The sequence below is a fragment of the Trichomycterus rosablanca genome, chromosome 16 (genome assembly GCF_030014385.1).
Source record: "Trichomycterus rosablanca isolate fTriRos1 chromosome 16, fTriRos1.hap1, whole genome shotgun sequence".
NCBI classification, from domain to species: Eukaryota; Metazoa; Chordata; class Actinopteri; order Siluriformes; family Trichomycteridae; genus Trichomycterus; species Trichomycterus rosablanca.
Genome location: NC_086003.1, coordinates 5384396 through 5406321, shown reverse-complemented (window position 1 = coordinate 5406321; position 21926 = coordinate 5384396). Strand labels below are relative to the sequence as shown.

Sequence of the window (21926 nt, the reverse complement as noted above, 5' to 3'; positions counted from 1 at the left end):
ATTGCCGCCACACATGCTTAAGACCATCTGAACCAAACAAATTAATCTTGGTCTCATCAGACCATAGGACATGGTTCCAGTAATCCATGTCCTTTGTTGACATGTCTTCAGCAAACTGTTTGTGGGCTTTCTTGTTTAGAGACTTCAGAAGAGGCTTCCTTCTGGGGTGACAGCCATGCAGACCAATTTGATGTAGTGTGCGGCGTATGGTCTGAGCACTGACAGGCTGACCCCCCACCTTTTCAATCTCTGCAGCAATGCTGACAGCACTCCTGCGCCTATCTTTCAAAGACAGCAGTTGGATGTGACGCTGAGCACGTGCACTCAGCTTCTTTGGACGACCAACGCGAGGTCTCTTCTGAGTGGACCCTGCTCTTTTAAAACGCTGGATGATCTTGGCCACTGTGCTGCAGCTCAGTTTCAGGCTGTTGGCAATCTTCTTGTAGCCTTGGCCATCTTCATGTAGCGCAGCAATTCGTCTTTTAAGATCCTCAGAGAGTTCTTTGCCATGAGGTGCCATGTTGGAACTTTCAGTGACCAGTATGAGAGAGTGTGAGAGCTGTACTACTAAATTGAACACACCTGCTCCATATGCACACCTGAGACCTAGTAACACTAACAAGTCGCATGACATTTTGGAGGGAAAATGAAAAGCAGTGCTCAATTTGGACATTTAGGGGTGTAGTCTCTTAGGGGTGTACTCACTTTTGTTGCCGGTGGTTTAGACATTAATGGCTGTATATTGAGTTATTTTGAGGGAAGAATAAATTTACACTGTTATATAAGCTGCACACAGACTACTTTTCATTGTGTCAAAGTGTCATTTTGTCAGTGTTGTCCCATGAAAAGATATACTTAAATATCTGCAGAAATGTGAGGGGTGTACTCACTTTTGTGATACACTGTATATTTGATACCCCATTGCTGCAAGCTTGACACTGATAAATTCTGTAATGACTTTAATTCTTGATAACCTGCTGTAATAAACATAAGAATAAAAAAAATCAAAGTTCCTCCTCGCATTTACAACAAATATGTTTTTGGAGAAAGACATGTTAATACTGTAACATCAAATTAATCAATTGACAGGAAATTGATTATGGTCTGACATATAACATTTGATAATGAATAAAAGATAACTCATTCATATATTGGTGAACAAAACTTTTTACACTTCATCAAAAGATTGAGGGTAAATTGCTAATATATCCAGTCAGATATGTTTAGTTTGTTTTATGTTTTATTAGGATTTTAACATCATGTTTTACACTTTGGTTACATTCATGACAGAAATGGTAGTTACTCATTACACAAGATTCATCAGTTAAAGTTTTAATATCAAAAAGTTATGGCTTGCCTAACCTGGCACTAGTAGAAGATGCATAAAAATGAATTTTTAATGGTATGCTTCAAAGCTAACTAAAACATGAATCTTAATACTGGTCTGTCAAGCTAGATGTAGTGTTTGTCTAGTCTAGCAAAACAACCACTAACCAGTTTACAACTAGCCTACTTGCATGGTTCTAAGGAAATGTTTGCTAACGTACTTACCTTCATATTTGTCAATGTCGCTGGAGTTGTACATTTAAAATCCTTTCTCCCGCTTGTTAGAAGAAGCAGTACAAACCATGCGTCTAAATCGTTCACTGTCAGACGAGGTTAATCTTGAAGACAACAAGTGTAAAAGAGAGCCATGGCTAACGTTATCTGCTTGTTGACGACCGGCGAATGAATACCGGAAGTTGATCTGCCAGTACAGTGATCCCTCACTTATCGCGGGTGTTACGTTCCAGGACCACCCGCGATAAGTGAGAATCCGCGAAGTAGCGACGCTATATCTATTTTAATATTTATACATTATTTTAGTAGTTATACACTATTTTAAGTTTTTATAAACCCTCCCCACTCACTTATACACTACATAACACTTTCCCATTCCCTTAATAACCTTTCCCACTGTACCTGTTTCTTTTAAAACACTCCTTAAATGTTCATACATACTGTACACTAAAAGTGTTTTAAACTCTTAAACCTAGATACGTAATTTTTAAAATTTGATCAGCGACTGGTATACAGAGCAGCATTCTCTGGTTGGTTGCTTTCCATCAGTCAACCAATCATGTGTTGTTTACAATCTCACGTCGGCAAGTAGCGTCTCAAGCGGCCGCTGGGTCCTACTTTGCGAAGAACGAATACCGCAAAAACCAGCGAAAATACTGCGATAAATATTTTACACTAATATTTACGTGAAAACCCGCGAAACAGCGAGTCCGCGAAAAGCGAACCGCGAAGTAGCGAGGGACCACTGTATACGAGAACCCGGAAGACAGTCGTGCATAGAGCCTATTCTCCCTTTGTTTGCCCTGTGATGGACTGGCGACCTTTCACCCAGTGAATCTGACCCGCCATGACACTGACCAGAATAAATCACTAAAGACACTCGTGATTAACTCTTATAAACAACAATCCTTAGTAACCAAGGATACGCTTCACTTTACCACTTAAGACTGTTTAGTAACACTGGAAACACTAGAGTCTTTAATTAACACATTCGTCAGCGCTCAGGTGGCACAGTGGTAAAACACGCTAGCACACCAGAGCTGATCTCAAACTCGTCTGTTCGAATCTCAGCTCTGCTACCGGCAGGCTGGGCGCCTACGCAAACAACGATTGGCTCGTTCGTAGGGAGGATGCTGGATGGGATTTCTCATAACTGATGCAATTCTGACCTCTGCTGGCTGATCAGTGGTGCTGCACAGAGACGGGGGATAATAGGATCGGGGTGTGACTCTCCATGCACGAATCTGATCCATATATTAACTGTGCAGGTGAAAAGATGTGGTCAGTGCTGCACACGTGTCTAAAGGGGCATGTTTTAGTCATGGCTCTCCTCAGTCAGAGTGAAGGTCAACATCAGTAGAGAAGAAGTGCAATGCAATCGGGTAATTGAAAAAATTGGGGGTAAAATGCAAAACAAATCATTAGATACACTCGAACTGAAACAATGTGCCTTTAATATGAGCTGTCTTCTGATTTAATATATATTTTTATCTTTCTTTCTGTATCCATATAGAAATCTACAAAGTCAGAGTCATCGTACTCACCTGTCAACACCAAATACGAAGATCTAGCCGAGAAGAACGGCACTCACATAAGCCTGACGGCTGTCGAGAAGTCTTGAACAGGACCTGCCGTGCGTGAAAGTCTGTGTGTATCATACAAAAGCTCCTGAAAATGCTGTCAAATGTATTTTGTATTTCGAGTGACAGGTAGTTAAAATTCAACAGCGCTAGGTTTTTACTCAGGTCTGCCATTATTGTCCGAATGAGCGAGTGAATATGAGTCTATTGCATCGAATCGGCTGTTTTATGTTTGTTTGTTTGTTTTGGTTGTTTGTGTGCTGATTGAGCACATCAGGTCATTTTAACTCAAGCTGAAAGACAAATCTCAGCAGCTAGAGGTCAAATACATTGATTTGTGTAAAAGGAAGATTTTAGGGTGAAAATGTGAAACCCTAGAGTCAGTGTTTTGACTACATTAGTGCCTTAATGTTACGTCTAAAATTCTGAGGCTCCAATGAACTGTTTTATTTCATCAGTTATCAAGATTAAATGTACAAACAGGCGTGACCATTCCGACCTGAAAGTGTATTTTTATTTAGTAAAGGCAGATGGGATTTCAATCCATTTCTCATATAGAGTACTAATCCAGAAGCTAGGCCAGTGGTGGGCAATTTAATCCGGCCTCTGTAGTATTACCAAAATAGTCAAAAAGACCGCATTAATTTAGCCTTTCTCCTGCAATACCCACTAAATGGCACTATAAACACACTACCGACTTTTGCTAAACCCGTTTTGAGACGCTGGCGTGTTAGATAGGTAGGTAATCATTACTTCTTAGGTAATGAGCTTTACATGTAATTCATTTTTCACCCTCCCCCCAACCCACCCCAATCTGCTGGTGGCCCGGTCTGTGTTTAAAATTTTAAAACCCAGTGTGGCCCTTGAGCCAAAAAATTTGCCATGAGTTTACCTGAGCGCTGAGGCGGCACAACCCGCTATAATGCCCTCCCTTTGTGTACCAAGTGATAGCTCAGTGGTTAAGGTACTGGACTAGTAAACAGAAGGTTGCCGGTTCAAGCCCCGTTGCCACTGTTGGGTCCCTGAGCAAGGCCCTTAACCCTCAATTGCTCATCGTGTTCAGCTCATTGTGTAAGTCGCTTTGGATAAAAGCGTCTGCTAAATGCTGAAAATGTAAATGTAAATGTACCAAAAACGAATTGCTGCTCACTGGATACATTGGGATTTTTTGTGTGAATTCTAGTGAAAGGAAATCAGCAGTTCTAAAATACTCAAACCAGCTCCTTAGACACCAACAACCATGCCAATCTAAAAGTCCCCCAGATCTCTGTTTTTTGTTCCTTGTTCCTATTTCTCTTTGATTTAACACATTGCTTTGCTGACACTTGAAAGGTGGATCATTACATAAATGAGCAGGCGAACAGGTGTTCCTAATAAAGTGCAAAGTATTTGAAGTGATCCGTGTTCTGTTTCACTGATGAAAATACAACGTATGATTTAATGTTCATGCAAATGAAGTGCTTGTCAGGTTACCAAGTGTACCAGCAGTGTTATATTTACGAATTGCACACATTAAGAGCACAGACGGGGTTTTTCTGTGATTTGTATTATCCAATATCCATTCAAGTGCTGTTTGACAATTTGTTGTAGCTACAATATTTTACATAATAAGGCAAAACTTTCAAAGTTTAAATGGATTGAAGTCAGTAATAAATAATAACATTTAATGTCAGTATTAAATAAATAAAATACACTTTACTTTTAAAGAAATCTTGCTTTTATTACCAACTTTCTCCCAATTAAATGTCTTAATTTGATATTATTCATTATTAACTTATTTTATTTAAGTCCAGTACGTACACAAAGCTTTCGTACATACAGCAAATACAGCAGTGTTGCTGTAGCTATAACAGTTTAGTTCTGCCATAGTATGTACTATTTTAATAGATTAATAGATTTGTTTCTATTCAAATCTACAGCATTTGTAGCAGCTGAGTAAAAATGTTGTATTAGTGTTGATAACTGATGATCTAAACAGAGTTCTCAGACGTTCGGAGCCAATAATGAGCCATTTGTTTGAACTTTATGCACAGGAGCGAATGTGTGAATTGCACTGAACATCGTTACATACAGTATTGACCATAAGTTTATGAGTCTAATCCCATTTCTTCACATATATTTTATCATTTCAACTGCTACATCATAAAAGTGTTCACAGGAAAATATACATTGATACATTTCCATTTCCAGAGGAATACACTGTATGGACAGAAGTATTGGGACACCTCTTTTAATTTTTGAATTCATGTGTTTCAGCCACAGCAGTTGATAACAGGTGAAGTAAATCAGTTGTATAGGAGGAAAACAGGAAAACAGTTTCCTCTCCCTTTGCACAATTAAATAAGCTCCAGTGGCCTGCACAGAGCCCTGATATTAGCCCCACTGAACATCAATTGAGGCTTTCTTGACCAACATCTTGTCCAGGTATAGAAATGCTGTTTGTCTGAATGGCCACAAATTCCCACAGACATGCTTTAAAGTTTTGGGAGGAGTTTTCTAAGATTACGCAGGTCACACTATTTCAATACTATTTATTTTTGAAATTGGATGTCCAACAAGTTCACGGTCAGGTGTCCAAATACTTTTGGCTGGATAGTGTATATTTAATAGCTTTTTTGTTTGTTTGTTTGTTTGTGTTGTTTTAATTTTGATCGACGGTAGATGGTAATCGACGATTCCAAAAAAGGAATGTGATGGTAATATTTGTATGTTACTGTTGTAACTCTATAGGTGTGTTACAGCTTTTACTAAACCTGCAGCTGGAGAAGGAAATGTTAAAATGTATAGTCATATTGCACTAAAAAGCTCAGTGTTGTTATTTTATCTTTGTTATAAATGTAATGGTATTTTAATTTTCCTAACGTAGCTATTCTGTTCACGGCAACGTTCTGTCCCATTAACCATTTTTTATGATTGTATAGTAATGCAAATCTGTGACCCAATATACTGTGTAAATGAAACATGATCATATAGCTTTATTTGGCACGTCAGTGCGACTGTTACAGAGTTCTGAGTTAAAAACGAGTTCGAATTTGCTCGTCGGCTGTGTATCCTTGATTCGGATCTTTCAGGCATTTGGTCGTGCATCACCAACCTGCTTGCTATGTTAGCTGGAACACTAATTTTTTTTATTATGAAACAAACATGCTGTACTATTATTAAGTACATTATTTTGTTTATATGTGCCATGTAATAATTAACATATCAATAAAAAAACATGCCGTATCCACATATCATCTGTACCAATGGAACAGTGGGATTGAATAGTGCCTATAGTTGTGAACAGTAAACAATGTTAACACATTTCAGATTTCGACCGGATGTAATTTCATTTTCTCTTATTTGATTTCAAACATGATTTTTGAACAATATTAATTATAAAAGTATATTTTTACAATGTTGTATTTTAACTTTGTGCTACCGTTGGTGGTCACAGGAGGCTAACCTGTACATGATACAGACCCTAGCATTTCACTACAGGCTGCATAAGTTTTGTACAATGTTTTGTATATATGCTAATCCATTTTGTGTTATTTCATTCAAATAATTAAATGAATAAATAAATCTGTTTTAACCATTTTAACTGTGTTTGGTTCTTATTAGGAATCATACATTTTAGAGTATTTTGTCTTATATAGTATGTTGTAATGTTTGATCCTTTCAAGATGAATTATTGACAAAACCAGGAGTTTTATATTTTTTATTATTTGTCTTACAGTATTAAAATGGTATATAATGGGTGACTTAGTTCATCTAAGCTTACACAAAATTCAGTGCTATTTACAAACCCTATTTTCAGGAAACGCATAAAAAATGTAATAACATTAATATGTGATTTGTTAATTCTCATACTCTCATCTTTATTTACCTGACAAAAGTACTATTTTTGCCTGAAATACTTCCACCATTGCTTCTTCCTTCATCAAGATGATTTATTAAAAAGCCAGTATGACACTTTCATAATTTTATTACTATTAGTGAGATAATAGACAAAGTGCATACATTATTTGTACTTATAATAATTTACATGATTAGTTATTCGATTAGTTCTTCCAATATTGTGAATTCACAAAACATTGGTAGTTACATTATACGTTGTGTGTATTATACATTTATAAATAGATAATTCATTTTGTCAGAATCAAAAATATTATATACAACAGTACTTACATAATGGCTAACAATAAATTAACACGGTGTATATACATCATAGGTGTCTATAATACATGATGGGTTCTATCAGTTAAGTATGTTTGAATATATATATATTTCACACTCGCTGTCCATTTTATCGGCTTCACTTACCATATAGAAGCACTTTGTAGTTCTACAATTACTGACTGTAGTCCATCTGTTTCTCTGCATGCTTTGTTGGCCTCCCTTCATGCTGTTCTTCAATGGTCAGGACTTCCACAAAGGACCATCACAGAGTAGGTGTTATTTGGGTGGTGTGTGTGTGTATATATATATATATATATATATATATATATATATATATATATATATATATACAGTGTATCACAAAAGTGAGTACACCCCTCACATTTCTGCAGATATTTAAGTATATCTTTTCATGGGACAACACTGACAAAATGACACTTTGACACAATGAAAAGTAGTCTGTGTGCAGCTTATATAACAGTGTAAATTTATTCTTCCCTCAAAATAACTCAATATACAGCCATTAATGTCTAAACCACCGGCAACAAAAGTGAGTACACCCCTAAGAGACTACACCCCTAAATGTCCAAATTGAGCACTGCTTGTCATTTTCCCTCCAAAATGTCATGTGATTTGTTAGTGTTACTAGGTCTCAGGTGTGCATAGGGAGCAGGTGTGTTCAATTTAGTAGTACAGCTCTCACACTCTCTCATACTGGTCACTGAAAGTTCCAACATGGCACCTCATGGCAAAGAACTCTCTGAGGATCTTAAAAGACGAATTGTTGCGCTACATGAAGATGGCCAAGGCTACAAGAAGATTGCCAACACCCTGAAACTGAGCTGCAGCACAGTGGTCAAGATCATCCAGCGTTTTAAAAGAGCAGGGTCCACTCAGAACAGACCTCGCGTTGGTCGTCCAAAGAAGCTGAGTGCACGTGCTCAGCGTCACATCCAACTGCTGTCTTTGAAAGATAGGCGCAGGAGTGCTGTCAGCATTGCTGCAGAGATTGAAAGGGTGGGGGGTCAGCCTGTCAGTGCTCAGACCATACGCCGCACACTACATTAAATTGGTCTGCATGGCTGTCACCCCAGAAGGAAGCCTCTTCTGAAGTCTCTACACAAGAAAGCCTGCAAACAGTTTGCTGAAGACATGTCAACAAAGGACATGGATTACTGGAACCATGTCCTATGGTCTGATGAGACCAAGATTAATTTATTTGGTTCAGATGGTCTCAAGCATGTGTGGTGGCAATCAGGTGAGGAGTACAAAGATAAGTGTGTCATGCCTACAGTCAAGCATGGTGGTGGGAATGCCATGGTCTGGGGCTGCATGAGTGCAGCAGGTGTTGGGGAGTTACATTTCATTGAGGGACACATGAACTCCAATATGTACTGTGAAATACTAAAGCAGAGCATGATCCCCTCCCTCCGGAAACTGGGTCGCAGGGCAGTGTTACAGCATGATAATGACCCCAAACACACCTCTAAGACGACCACTGCTTTATTGAAGAGGCTGAGGGTAAAGGTGATGGACTGGCCAAGCATGTCTCCAGACCTAAACCCAATAGAACATCTTTGGGGCATCCTCAAGCGGAAGGTGGAGGAGCGCAAAGTCTCGAATATCCGCCAGCTCCGTGATGTCGTCATGGAGGAGTGGAAAAGCATTCCAGTGGCAACCTGTGAAGCTCTGGTAAACTCCATGCCCAGGAGAGTTAAGGCAGTTCTGGGAAATAATGGTGGCCACACAAAATATTGACACTTCAGGAACTTTCACTAAGGGGTGTACTCACTTTTGTTGCCGGTGGTTTAGACATTAATGGCTGTATATTGAGTTATTTTGAGGGAAGAATAAATTTACACTCCTATATAAGCTGCACACAGACTACTTTTCATTGTGTCAAAGTGTCATTTTGTCAGTGTTGTCCCATGAAAAGATATACTTAAATATCTGCAGAAATGTGAGGGGTGTACTCACATTTGTGATACACTGTATATATATATACTGTATATATATATATATATATATATATATATATGCAGTATATATATAACCAACTTTTTAATGCCAGCAGCAAATGCCAGCAGCAAAGCTTTCACATCATCATCACATGAAAATATTCTTCCCCTTAAAGCTTCTTTAAGGTGGAGTTCTTATGGTGACTTGTGGTTGGTTGATTTATGGTCAGAGGAAACTGTTAAATATTTAGGACACAGCAGCTCTTCTCTGCTCTTTCTGTATACTGATACAAAAAGAAAAAAGATTAGAAATTACATCTACTATCTAAACTACATAATCTATCAAGATGTGATTGAATTTATGCTTCAAGTTCCCAGGACTTTTAAATCTATTAGTAACAAAGCACAGCAAAATGAAGAGCAGCAACAATTCCATCTGTCCTATTCTCGATTTTAAAGAAAGATTCATTAAAAAAGGAATAGCTGGTTTACAAAACATTTGTTTTGATAAAAAAAAATAGCACTGTAAATCATGTTTTTTGTATTTTTTAGATGTGTGTGCATGGCTACACGCTAATGTTAAGCGCATTTGTGCAACTGCACTTTTGTAAACTCTCATCCACAGCATTAGACGGAGCGCTTGAACTAACCCCAACAGCTCTGGAGTTTCCGGAACCTTCTACAGAGCTGAGAAGCTTCAGACTCAGATTAAGCGACGTAACAAACCGGGACCAAATTATAATAATAAAATAAGTATTGGTGAGTAGAGTAGCAGCACTATTTACTATTGTGGTCAAATATGTTGTTTTTGTTTTATATTTTTACACGGAAAAATATTAGTCTGTTTAACTATTGCGGGAAGAGGCTTGTTTATGTTGTTAGCTTAATGGCTAATGCTATATTGTATCGGTAGATCAGGTTTGTTCAGACAGTTGAGTTGTATCATTAAAATGACACATTTATTATATTCAGGTCAATAAAAAGGTGCCAGTTGTGATATTGTTTCTTGTTCTATTTTATTCAAATGAGAATTAGTGCTCTTTTTAAAGTAACAGTATACAGTAAACATAATAGTACACTTAATATATACACCAATCAGCCATAACATTAAAACCACCTCCTTGTTTCTACACTCACTGTCCATTTTATCAGCTTCACTTACCATATAGAAGCACTTTGTAGTTCTACAATTACTGACTGTAGTCCATGTTTTTCTGCATACTGTTTTAGCTTGCTTTCACTCTGTTCTTCAACGGTCAGGACCACTACAGAGTAGGTATTATTTGGGTGGTGGATCATTCTCAGCACAGCAGTGCTGCTGGAGTTTTTAAATACCGTGTCCACCCACTGTCCACTCTATTAAACACTCCTACCTAGTTGGTCCACCTTGTAGATGTAAAGTCAGAGACGATCGCTCATCTATTGCTGCTGTTTGAGTCGGTCATCTTCTAGACCTTCATCAGTGGTCACAGGACGCTGCCCACGGGGCGCTGTTGGCTGGATATTTTTGGTTGGTGGACTATTCTCAGTCCAGCAGGGACAGTGAGGTGTTTAAAAACTCCAGCAGCATTGCTGTGTCTTATCCACTCATACCAGCACAACACACACTAACACACCACCACCATGTCAGTGTCACTGCAGTGCTGAGAATGATCCACCACCTAAATAATACCTGCTCTGTGGTGGTCTGCTCTGTTGCAGTTAATAACAGTTAAAAACATTGGAGATCTACAGTGGAAAAACAAAATTCTTGTTTTACCTAGTAAAAATGTTTTTGGATTTTTGTTTTTAATTACAAAAAATTATAAAAATCATTTAAAAATAATTTTTTAAAAATAATTTTTTGTGATTTTTTTTTTTTGTAAAGCTTTTAAGTGTGTTATGTATTTTTTCTTTAGGATGTTTTGGTACTTTTCTCCATCTAGCTGATTTAACCTGGATCTCGTTTAAGATATGATACAAATACAGAAACATTTTACTGTGCTTTTATAATTAGAAATGCAGTTTGCACAACTCAAACCCATTGGTATAGTCTTTTTTTTAGTTATTAAGCCAGTCAACATCCAGTTAAGTTATGTCAAACAAAAATATATGAATTTGCACTTGCTGATTTGCTTGACCATTCTGAAAGCGTTGATAATCAGCTATGTAAACATTTATTAGTACATTCTGAAAGGCACTTCATAATTTATTATGAATTTAAATCCTGGATTGTCTTTTTAAATTTTAACTAAATGAAGACTTCTTGAAATCTTTACACTTTCCATGTCCTAAAATGAGCTTTCTTTCATATGAAACTAATTGTGTGTGTTTGTGTGTGTGTGTTTCAGTGTGTTTTAGTGTTTTAGTAACTGAGCTACAGCCATGGTGTGCATACCCTGTATTGTAATCCCGGTCCTCCTGTGGGTTTACAAACGCTTCCTGGAGCCCATCATTTATCCATTCATTTCTCCATTCATCAGCCGATTCTGGACCAAGACTGCAGTTCAGGAGACGGGAACAGGAGGAGAGAAGGGAAGTACCAAAGCAGACAATGACAGTTGCAAGGTAGAGAATCTTGTGTGTGTTTTTCAGTACCTAGTTGTACAGTATATAAGGTAACAGCCAACAATATTTTAGGAAACAAAGGATTTGGCAGAGAAGAGCACAACACGGGGTGGATACTAGTCAAATAAAAATTGCCATGTACTCGGAAAACAAGTATTTATTATTATTTATTAAGTATTTATTGTTTTTATTTAATACACTTTCAGAGCATTTAATTACTTCAAATTCCCATACATCATGCCCTTTTCTATAAATAGGAACAAGATTAATGCTTTTGAGCTAAACAAATGTATATTTAAAAGAAAAAAAACATCAAATGAATAGGGGAAATGGTATTTAGTACAATCACAGTGAGAAAGAGCATATTCAAAATCAAAATCAAGATTTATTTTCACCTTTCTGGCCTGTCTGTATTTGTTGTTACGTTCCAGATGTTTTATATTGTCATTTATTTTTCTTTTCAGGCCAAATGCAATGGAAGCTCGAACGTGTGTGCAGATAATGGAACAATATCAGCTTCAGACAAAAAGAAGGACTGATGCTTCACAGATCTTTATGAATCATATTTGTCATACTGTAGATTATTTACAACCTAAAATCATGCTGTGATTAATTTTACGTTGTTAATACGATTCACATGCTTCATTTAATTGTGTTCATAATTCTGTATATTTATTAGCTGTAGTTTTGCAAAAGGTGTTTTAATATATTCATTTAATATTATGAATCAGTTCATTTCTAATTCTTCATTCCCAGATGACCTGCAATGGTTACAGATGATTATTATTTTATATATTTACAGAATTACTCTGGAGGTAATATGTTAGAGGATAAATAAATATTTGAATTGTAAAGCTTTTTAAGTGTGTTATGTATTTTTTCTTAAGGATTTATTGGGAGCTGATTTAACCTGGTTCTTGTTTAAGAGAATTTTTAAGCTCTGTTTTAGCCTAGAATTACATTAGAATGTGGTTTTATAATTAGAAACCCAACTCATAACCATTGGTTACAGTCTTTTTTAGTTATTAAGCCAGTAAACATCCAGTTAAGCTATGGCAAACAAACATAGAAGCTCAGCGTTGGGTCGAGCTGGGACAGGTGATCTTTAAATACATTCCGTGTCTGTGTGGGTTTCCTCCGGGTGCTCCGGTTTCCTCCCACAGTCCAAAGACGTGCAAGTGAGGTGAATTAGAGACACTAAATTGTCCATGACTGTGTTTGATATTAAACTTGAACTGATGAGTCTTGTGTAACTAATAACTTCCTGTTCTGTCATAAATGTAACCAAAGTGTGTAAAACATGACGTTAAAATCCTAATTAATTCATAAAGAATTTATTGTTGTTTTGATAAATCAGTGCGTTTCGTAACTTGTTGCGTTTGTGATCAGTTTTCACCACAAGAGAGCGTGAGATGACGTCATAACTCAAAGCGTGGCGAATAATGCTGCATTCACGCGCTCATAGGATTGTTGGATTTAAAACCGTTTGGAAATCTAAGCAATAAAATAAAAAGGAGCAATAACCTCATACTTGTAAACAGGAATGATGAACTTTGATATTTTAGGTTTATAAAGACTTTACAAAACGTTTAACGTTTGGGTCAAAATAATAAGTGAAATTTCAGACTGGAGACTGGAGGGATGTTATCCTGTGCATTGTTGCCAGTTGAATTGTTACTGAAAAGCCAGAATGACAAACACTAAAAGGTTATTAATATTTAAGTATTGTGGGAAAAAACCCATTATGATGTATGTACAAAGAACAAAACCTTTTGTACACCTCATTTTAAATTAAAGTTGGTATATTTCTAGGTTGATTTACAAAAGCACAACTAGTGACCTAATAATGCTGCTTATTACAATTAAGGTGTACTTGTAAGTATTTTATTTTATCTTCTTATTTTAACAAATAACTAAATAAATAATCCAAATTTAGAGAAAAAATAGGAAAAAAGGAATTTAGGTTATTTAGTATTGCATTTGTAATGCAACTGTTGCATTTGTAATGTTCTCTTATTTATGTTTATTAAACAAACTGTTAAATGATTTATTTCAAAATTTGTATGTATTACTTTGAGTTTTGTTTTTTATTTGTACTTCCATTGCGCTTTATGTGCATCTTTTGTAGTCGAAAATGAAGAAGTACAGTAATTCGGAGTGCACATGAATATTGCATAGTTTCAGACGCTAGCAATGTAGTCCCGCCTTTCTCGACGGGATTAACCAATCACAATTAAGATCCATAAAAAGGCCGAAGATGGCGTTGGTCAAGCCTGAGGAGAGAGAGCTCAGAGTTCTTTTCAAAACAAACAGCTGCGAGGCTCCAATAATGTCGCTTCTTACTTACTGACATGAAAACAGCGCTAATTGATATTAAACACTAAGGTTCGGTTCTTTTTCTGGGTTCATTACAGACATTTATTTACTATTAGCATTTAGCTGAACTGCTTCATAATGAACTTGGATAAACGGATACGGACTGCTAGCTAACATGCTAACCGGCTAACTAGCCGCAGGACGTAGCTTTTAGCGGAGTAAAAGCCGAGCCGCTGCGGGAGGACTGACGTTTCATCTCGGCTGGATTAACACGTACAGCTCGGTGTGGATGGAACTCGTCGGAAGGAGGGCGGATTAGCCTGTCGTTGCTAGCAGCACCGGAGCGGATCACATTCACTCGCGATGTATTTTCTGACCGGCTGGCCGCGGAGGCTTCTGTGCCCGCTCAAGAGCTCCGAGCAGCCGTTTCACATCCAGCCGAGCTCCCAGCGCTTCTACTTCTGCGTGCTGTCGGATACTCAGCTCAGCATCTGGTTCAGCAGGGTGAGAACATGTTTTACCTTTTATTTACTCGGTTTACACTTGAACTGCTTAGTGCTGCGTGTCTACATAACAGTGAGTACAAGGGATTCAGCTCAATCTACTGCCGCGTCACCACCACTTTACTACCAGTTCATTACTCACATTCACTTACTAGCTTCATCGGTAATAAAAAATAGTTCCTAATATACTGCTAACCGCAGCACTTTTACATTGTACTTGCTATTTATCTTTATAAACATTAGATCTAGCATAATGATTAGATATATCTCAGGTTTGTACTTTTACTTTCTCAATGACAGCAACTTTGTATCTAATCTAAGAGACACTCTGATAACTAAATGTACAAATCCTACTAATAAACTTTGGGACATTATTTAAAACTTAACAGATTTAAGATTTAACAGACAAAAGTACAATTGTATCCTAGTGGTTAAGGTACTGGACTAGTAATAGAAAGGTTGCTGGTTCAAGCCCCACCACTGCCAGGTTGCCACTGTTGGGCCCTTAAGCAAGGCCCTTAAACATCAATTGCTGAGATAATATACAGTATACTGTCACAGTGCTGTAAGTCCCTGCTAAATGCTGTAAATGAAAATGTCTTGATTGTGTTTTGTAAATGTAAAGATTTAAAATTGATGCCTCCAACACACTCAATAAAAAGTTGGGACAGGGGCAAAATATGAGTAAATAGTTTCTAGATTATTGAAGTTACACTGTTTTGAAACTTTCCCCAATAACCAGGGAGATTGGTAACACCTGACATTTAAGTTTTCGGGATTTAGCAGACGCAGCAGTGGAAAGCGACTGACAGTTGTGACGGAATACAATCTAAGCAATTGAGGGCCTTGCACAAGGGCCCAACTGTAACAACCTGTCAGTGGTGAGGCTTGAACCAGTGACCTTTTGATTACTAGTCCAGTACCTTAACCACTAGGCTACAACGTAATAGCTGATGGTATCATGGTTGGATATAAACGAAGGATCTATCAAAGGCTCGGTCTTTGCAACGCAAAGATGGGTTGTGACTGACCGCTTTTGGCCAAACTTCGCGAGAAAGCTGTCAGTTAGGGCAAAAAGAACATCTCTCAGAGCAAGTTTACGAATAATTTTACCATCTACTGCACATGATATTGTAAAACGGTCCTTCAGATATAGAGAAATCCTGGAAACATCTGTTGTTGGGTGACCCTTGAGCCCTCTGACAGTTCTAGTACATTCTAAAATGTATGTGAATCCATCGTGGTAGTGTGTTAAATACAGTGACATGGACACTTTTGGAAGACCGTCACTTACCACAGTCTGTCACTGCATCAAGAAGTGCACCCCAAAATTATTATAACACAAAGAGAAAGCCAGACATTGTTTTTTTTTATGTTTTATGAAATTATGCTGAGTTCTTTTGAGCCCAAGTTCATCTCAGATGGAAGAAAAGGAACTGAAACATGTGCTTTAGTCAGATGAGTCTGTATTTGAGCTTGTTATCTTGTTTTGGGGGTGTGTTGTAAGTTGTTTGTTGGGATTGTAGAGACATGCTGCCATCAAGACAACATTGGGATGGTTGATTCACTGTGGTTGATTAACCTTGTAGTGTTCTAGCTTGTTGTTGTCTACATCTATCTGTTATACATCATGATGTCTATCACTAAATGAATAAATACAGAGTCTACAGTAAGTGTTTTGTAGCTGTGACTAGTATTATAATAATGTTGAACTTTATTATAGCGCTAAAAGTGTAGGATATACTGATGGAGAATTGTAAATGAGTACAGACTCAGAGAACAGATTCAAAACAAAATGCTGTGTGTATACCCAGTTAGATTTAACATCAGGCTGTTGATGGACGAGGTCCAAAACTACAACACAAAATGTTAAAAACACGCCACTCGTGCATCAAGGTTATGTTACGAGTCAATGTGCTTACGTTAGTTATGCTAGTATCAGATAAATATCTGAGTCGTTCGTTACTCAGAAATGATGTAGAGTCCAGCAGCATTTCTTAGACTCACTGCTCTGAGCTGAGCGTTTTTATTTATCAGTGTGACGCTGCCGCCTCCGTCTGTGCTGATGTTACAAGACCAAAGTTCTCTTTTCAGTATTCACTCAGTTCAAGTCCATCATGACCAATATTGACTTTTAAAGTCGTGCAAAACTCAACCAACTTCACATCTGTGTACTTTAATGGGAATTTTCATCTGATAAAAGATGATTACGTGTCTTGATTTCGCACTGAGCACCAGGCACGGTGTTCTCAGGTTACGGTGTATTCTTCACTCCAGGCAGCTAAATGTGAAGGATTTTATATACACACACATCAATTATTTCACACAGTGAATTCAGTGATTCAGAGTAAACATTCTTTTAGAGCTCTGAACTGAAATCTCTTATCCAAAAAAGTATTCAGACCCTTTGATGTAACACCACTTCCTGCTCTGTTGCATCCTGTTTACTTTTAATTATTCTCGAAATGTGTCTAGAGCTCAATTAGAGTCCAATTGCAATTTGAATCGATTGCACCCAGTTTAGAAAGTCCTACACCTGGGTCAATAGTTGCTCACCATTTACACTGCATTGTGAAAACAACTAAGCCGTAAAGTCGGGCCAATCTGTAGTAAGGCAAAGATCAGGGCAAGGATGTAGAGCGATGTCTAAGGCTTTGGGTGTTTCCAGGACCACAGTGCTTTCAATTTTTAAAATTGGGCACATGGGTAAGAAAGGCCTTGGTTAGTTAAAAAAGGTGGGAAAAAAACAACAACTCTGATTCCAAAAAGAGCTCCAAGAGTCCTGAGCAGAGATTGGAGAATCTGTTGGACGTGCAGCCATCATTGCAGCACTCCATAAATCTGACCTAAATATTGATTAAATTATGGTCTTTGAGAATCACAAACATGGAAACTATTTACATTGATCAATGTGCTATAAGCTTATCAGTTAATGGTTAACTGTTGACTGATGATTGGTTAAATAAACTGGCAAAATTTTCATCTCTAGTCTCTACGAGAGCTTTTCTTTGTTCATGTTCTCTCTGTGTAATCCTCACCACGTTTTGTATGCTAGAAGTTAATACATTATTGACCGGCTGTAGTCTGATTTTAAACCGCCCTGGTTAAAGGGTTTATTTGTCCAGAACGTATGCTCATAATGTTCTTCTTTAGGTCTTTACATCAAATAGTTTGCTTTATCCATCGTTCAGCTGGAATGTTTATGTCTGGGTGTTTTTTTGTTTGTTTGTTTGTAAATCACACTTTGTTTCTCTTGTTTCTATTTTTTTTGTTTTTAAGGTTTATTATAAATCTGTTTGAAATTATTCGTTGGAACTGCTTTAACTGTTCGGGCGCTTGGACGTTTGTCGGTCTATAAACACAAAAGAAAGCAGCTGGATTTAGTTGTAAAAGTGTCATTTCTGTAGGTCTGTGCAAACATTGTGCCTTTTAGGCAAAGTCATTTAGTTGTGGACTCATGTCAGGGTTTTATAGCACTTTCCTGCTTTTGTGTGGATGGAGAAATCTTTAAAGACGCCCTTAATGCGACTACAAAAAAGTGAATCGACTTTTCCAAAAATATTCTCGTTCATGTGGACAGAACTTGAGTCTTGGTATGTGTTTTACGTTCCAGATGTTCTGAGGAAAAAATAGTTTATATTTTTTTTGACTCCACAGAAAATGTCTAGTTTCTAATTGGCTAGTTGGAAAGAGGAACAGGAAAAGAAGTGCCTGGAATGATTTGGCCCTTCGCAAATTTTCCTAGCACATTTCTGTCTGCTTCTGTTTTATTCCTCACATGGGCCTGCTTTTGTCTCACAGTCTACGTTCCACACTTCATCCCGCCGTCTGTATTACACTCTCAATACAGCTGATATTCTGATCTATACTCAATTTTCTGCACTCCTTTTGTTGTGCTTCGTCACCTTTGTGTGCAGTCCACATCCACATGGTTTTAGATGTAATCATTTGAGTAATTGTGTGGTGTTAGTTATTTCCTTTGTAAGTGCAGTTCCGAAACAACACTGCAGAGCAATCTGTCTTTTCATCTCTGGTAAAATGAGAACTGTGAAGATTATTGCTGTGCAGGTTGGCTAAGAGTTAATCGGCTCTCATCTCCTCAAGGTGAGGAGATAAAATAGGTTTTGTTGGCAACACTTGCATGTCATTGCTGAGAGGTACACTATACATCTATTTATGTGGACACCTGGACATAAGCTGGACATCAAATTCCAAAACATGTCTTTTTTTTTTTCAAGGCCTTCCAAAAGATTTTGGGGCGTTTTTGTGAAAGTCTGTGCCCAATCAGTTGAAAGATTGGTTGTTCGGTCCGGCCCTTTAATATTTGGCTGGGAGGCCTGAAGCAACATTCCAGTTCAGTGTGGTTATGGTCAGTAGTCTGTACGGGCCACTGAAGTCTCTCCATGTCAGACCATGTCCTTATGGACTTTGCTTAGTACACGATGACTCTTATTGGGATTCAGGCAATTTCAAGTATTAGAAAACTAATCTACAAACTCATATAAATAAAGCTAATATTGATTGCACAGCTTCCAATGCGATGCAACAAACAACAGACTGTAAACTTCCCCCATCAGGTGCCAAACCACTAATATATCTCTACATTACAAATATGTGGGTGCTAGCACACCAGCGCTGAGATTCTGAGCTCCCGGGTTTGAATCTCAACTCTGCTACCAGTCGGCTGGGCTTGGTAATGCCTCCAGCAAACGAAATTGGCCTCCGGTCTGCCGGGTGAGAAGACCGGACTAAGGGGTGGAGTTATCAACGCTGTGTAAGGACAGAAAGTGGAGGAGCAGAGAGATTGGGGTGTGGCTCTCCGTACGCGAAGCCGACCTCGCTTACAAATCCACTGAAATATTGGAGAATAAGAAGAAGGGATTGATGGATTGCAAACACCTCAGAGGTAGCGTGTGACAGGTGAATATACACCCTTCTTGGACACTGGCGGGCTCTGATGCTGAAATGATCCTGCAATCTTTTGACACATGAAAACCTTTTATTTCATTGTGCAGAAACGAATCTGACGCCATTACAGTATTTTCATTTTGTTTTCATTTTAAAGTGTCTGCCATGGTTTCATTACTACTTTTTCCCTTCATGTCGTCCTCATGTACTCTCAATAATAAACTGCATGTCTTTTTTTTTTTTAATAATCTAAGAATCTTGTTCTGGGTACAATCTGATCTTTTCCTCGCTATTTGCTCGCTTCACTGTTTCACCCTCACGTTTCACTTTGTGTCTCGTTCTGTATTAATCATCACTTCAAGTGTTTTTTTTTCACCGTTCAGCCTTCACCCAGTGCAAAACATCCTGTTTTTTACTTTCTGTCTGTCCTTAGTTCCAGTTATTTATCTCTCATTATTACACTCTCTCTTTTTTGAGTAATTGTAATTGATGAGTTGAGTATAATTTACTAGTTTAGCATCATTTTGTTCTATTCCTTATTAGAGCTTCCAAGAAGGCTACAAACTACCTGAAAATAATGAAAAGGAATTATTTTTTTCAACTGCTTTAAAATCTGTGTCAAATGTTTTTGTGTAATTGTTTGCTGAGTATCCCACTGCAATTAATTTTTAATACAAACATTTTATAACCAAAAAACAGCGAGTCCATTTGGACCTACTACTTATTTAGTACAATATAATGCTGGTATAGGAGAGGGCAATATGAAAAATAGATTTGTGTATAATATACATAAGGTGCTCAGGTGGTGTCGTGGTCTTTTATCAGCCCACCAATGATTAGACCTGGGTCAAATAAAAAGTAAGATTTACACTCTTGTTAGCACTGGAGACTCAGGAGTCTTAAGCCTAGAGTCAGGAGTCTTTAGGTTTGAGTCCAAGTCAGAAGTTTTTGGCCTGGAGTCCAAGTCAAGTCAGGAGTCTTTGGCCTGGAGTCCAAGTCAAGTCAGGAGTCTTTGGCCTGGAGTCCAAGTCAAGTCAGGAGTCTTTGGCCTGGAGTCCAAGTCAAGTCAGGAGTCTTTGGCCTGGAGTCCAAGTCAAGTCAGGAGTCTTTGGCCTGGAGTCCAAGTCAAGTCAGGAGTCTTTGGCCTGGAGTCCAAGTCAAGTCAGGAGTCTTTGGGCTGGAGTCCAAGTCAAGTCAGGAGTCTTTGGGCTGGAGTCCAAGTCAAGTCAGGAGTCTTTGGGCTGGAGTCCAAGTCAAGTCAGGAGTCTTTGGCCTGGAGTCCAAGTCAAGTCAGGAGTCTTTGGCCTGGAGTCCAAGTCAAGTCAGGAGTCTTTGGCCTGGAGTCCAAGTCAAGTCAGGAGTCTTTGGAATCTCCACAGGTGCTGTTGTCCTTTTTGATTGGCTATATCTGGATTGCTGGATTGATGCTCTACTCGGGGTGCATTCCTGCTGTGCACCTAGTGTTTTCAGATCCATTGCAACCCTGACAAGGATAAAGCAGTGGTAAAAAATGAAAATGGATAATAAAATAAGATACACACACTTGTTAGCATTGGGTGTGGCTGAAACACCTAAACTCAGTCATTAGAAGGGGTGTCTGCATATTTGAAATGCTCTGTATTGTTTACAAAACACTTTATTAGCACAAGACCTGGTTTGTTTAATAGGACTGAGTGGTTATATTTCTGGTTAAGTTTATATTTGTTTGTGTTAGCAGAATGTCAGAAGTTATTTATGTAAAAGTATCTTGTAAATGTAATAAGATCTGAAAGACATCAGATGTAAGTTGCTTAGTATTTTAATTGTTTATTTTTTGCTCCTCTTTTTCAGCCCAGTGTTTTAGTCGTCAGTTATATCGAGTCAGAGAAAGCGGCTGCTCAGTTTGGATTCTATCAGCAGGCGGAATGGAAACCAGACGACTCCATGATAGCGGTGGCGGTAAGTGGCACACGGTCAACTCAGGAACCTTTAACCTAGAGTCTCAAGTCTTTAGGCTGGAGTCCAAGTCAAGTCAGGAGTTTTTAGGCTAGTGTCTCAAGTCTTTAGGCTTGAGTCCAAGTCAACTCAGGTCATGGTCAAACGTGGCATGGTGTCATGTGGCATGAACGCGTGGGCGTCTACTTCATCTGCTTCATCAGGCGATGAATTCCACTCTGGATGAGAAATCATCTGTCTTTAAGCTGAAGCTGAGGCTGAGGTGTAATAGGGTTATACAGCCAGTCAATAGTCCAGAGATGAAATTTGGTTAATATTAGGGGTGTGCTATATCGTATCGTTCACGATAATACCGGTATAATTTTTAAAACGATACAAAAAAACCCATATCGTAATAATAGCGATATTCTGCGTTGTTTACGTAATGACGTCACACAGCTACGCAAATGGCGTACGTT

The 21926-nt window shown here is 38.1% G+C and overlaps 3 protein-coding genes across 3 annotated transcripts in view; all 3 read left to right on the top strand.

Annotated features, from left to right (window-relative positions):
* scarb2b (scavenger receptor class B, member 2b) overlaps positions 1 to 6723 on the top strand; it is a 40641-nt gene extending 33918 nt beyond the window's left edge. Inside the window, exon 12 of the mRNA XM_063011973.1 lies at positions 3074 to 6723. Within this exon, the coding sequence (XP_062868043.1) occupies positions 3074 to 3181 (108 nt within the window). The 3' untranslated portion in view covers positions 3182 to 6723. The remainder of the gene's footprint in view (positions 1 to 3073) is intronic.
* A 3202-nt stretch (positions 6724 to 9925) lies between these two features.
* LOC134330570 (UPF0729 protein C18orf32 homolog) lies at positions 9926 to 12664 on the top strand. The gene is made up of 3 exons (XM_063011758.1): positions 9926 to 10018; positions 11590 to 11806; positions 12271 to 12664. The coding sequence occupies exons 2-3, from the start codon at positions 11624 to 11626 to the stop codon at positions 12343 to 12345; spliced, it is 258 nt and encodes an 85-aa protein (XP_062867828.1). The 5' UTR covers positions 9926 to 10018; positions 11590 to 11623; the 3' UTR covers positions 12346 to 12664.
* A 1636-nt stretch (positions 12665 to 14300) lies between these two features.
* The window catches only part of ric1 (RIC1 homolog, RAB6A GEF complex partner 1), a 40546-nt gene continuing 32920 nt past the window's right edge, over positions 14301 to 21926 (top strand). Inside the window, exons 1-2 of the mRNA XM_063012226.1 lie at positions 14301 to 14626; positions 21364 to 21471. Of these exons, the coding sequence (XP_062868296.1) occupies positions 14486 to 14626; positions 21364 to 21471 (249 nt within the window). The 5' untranslated portion in view covers positions 14301 to 14485. The remainder of the gene's footprint in view (positions 14627 to 21363; positions 21472 to 21926) is intronic.

Excerpts from the sequence above, each read along its gene's own strand:
- LOC134330570 (XM_063011758.1), top strand. The coding sequence starts at position 11,624 with ATGGTGTGCATACCCTGTATTGTAATCCCGGTCCTCCTGTGGGTTTAC. Across the intron at positions 11,807-12,270 it reads CAGACAATGACAGTTGCAAG|GCCAAATGCAATGGAAGCTC; the intron begins GTAGAGAATCTT and ends TTTTCTTTTCAG.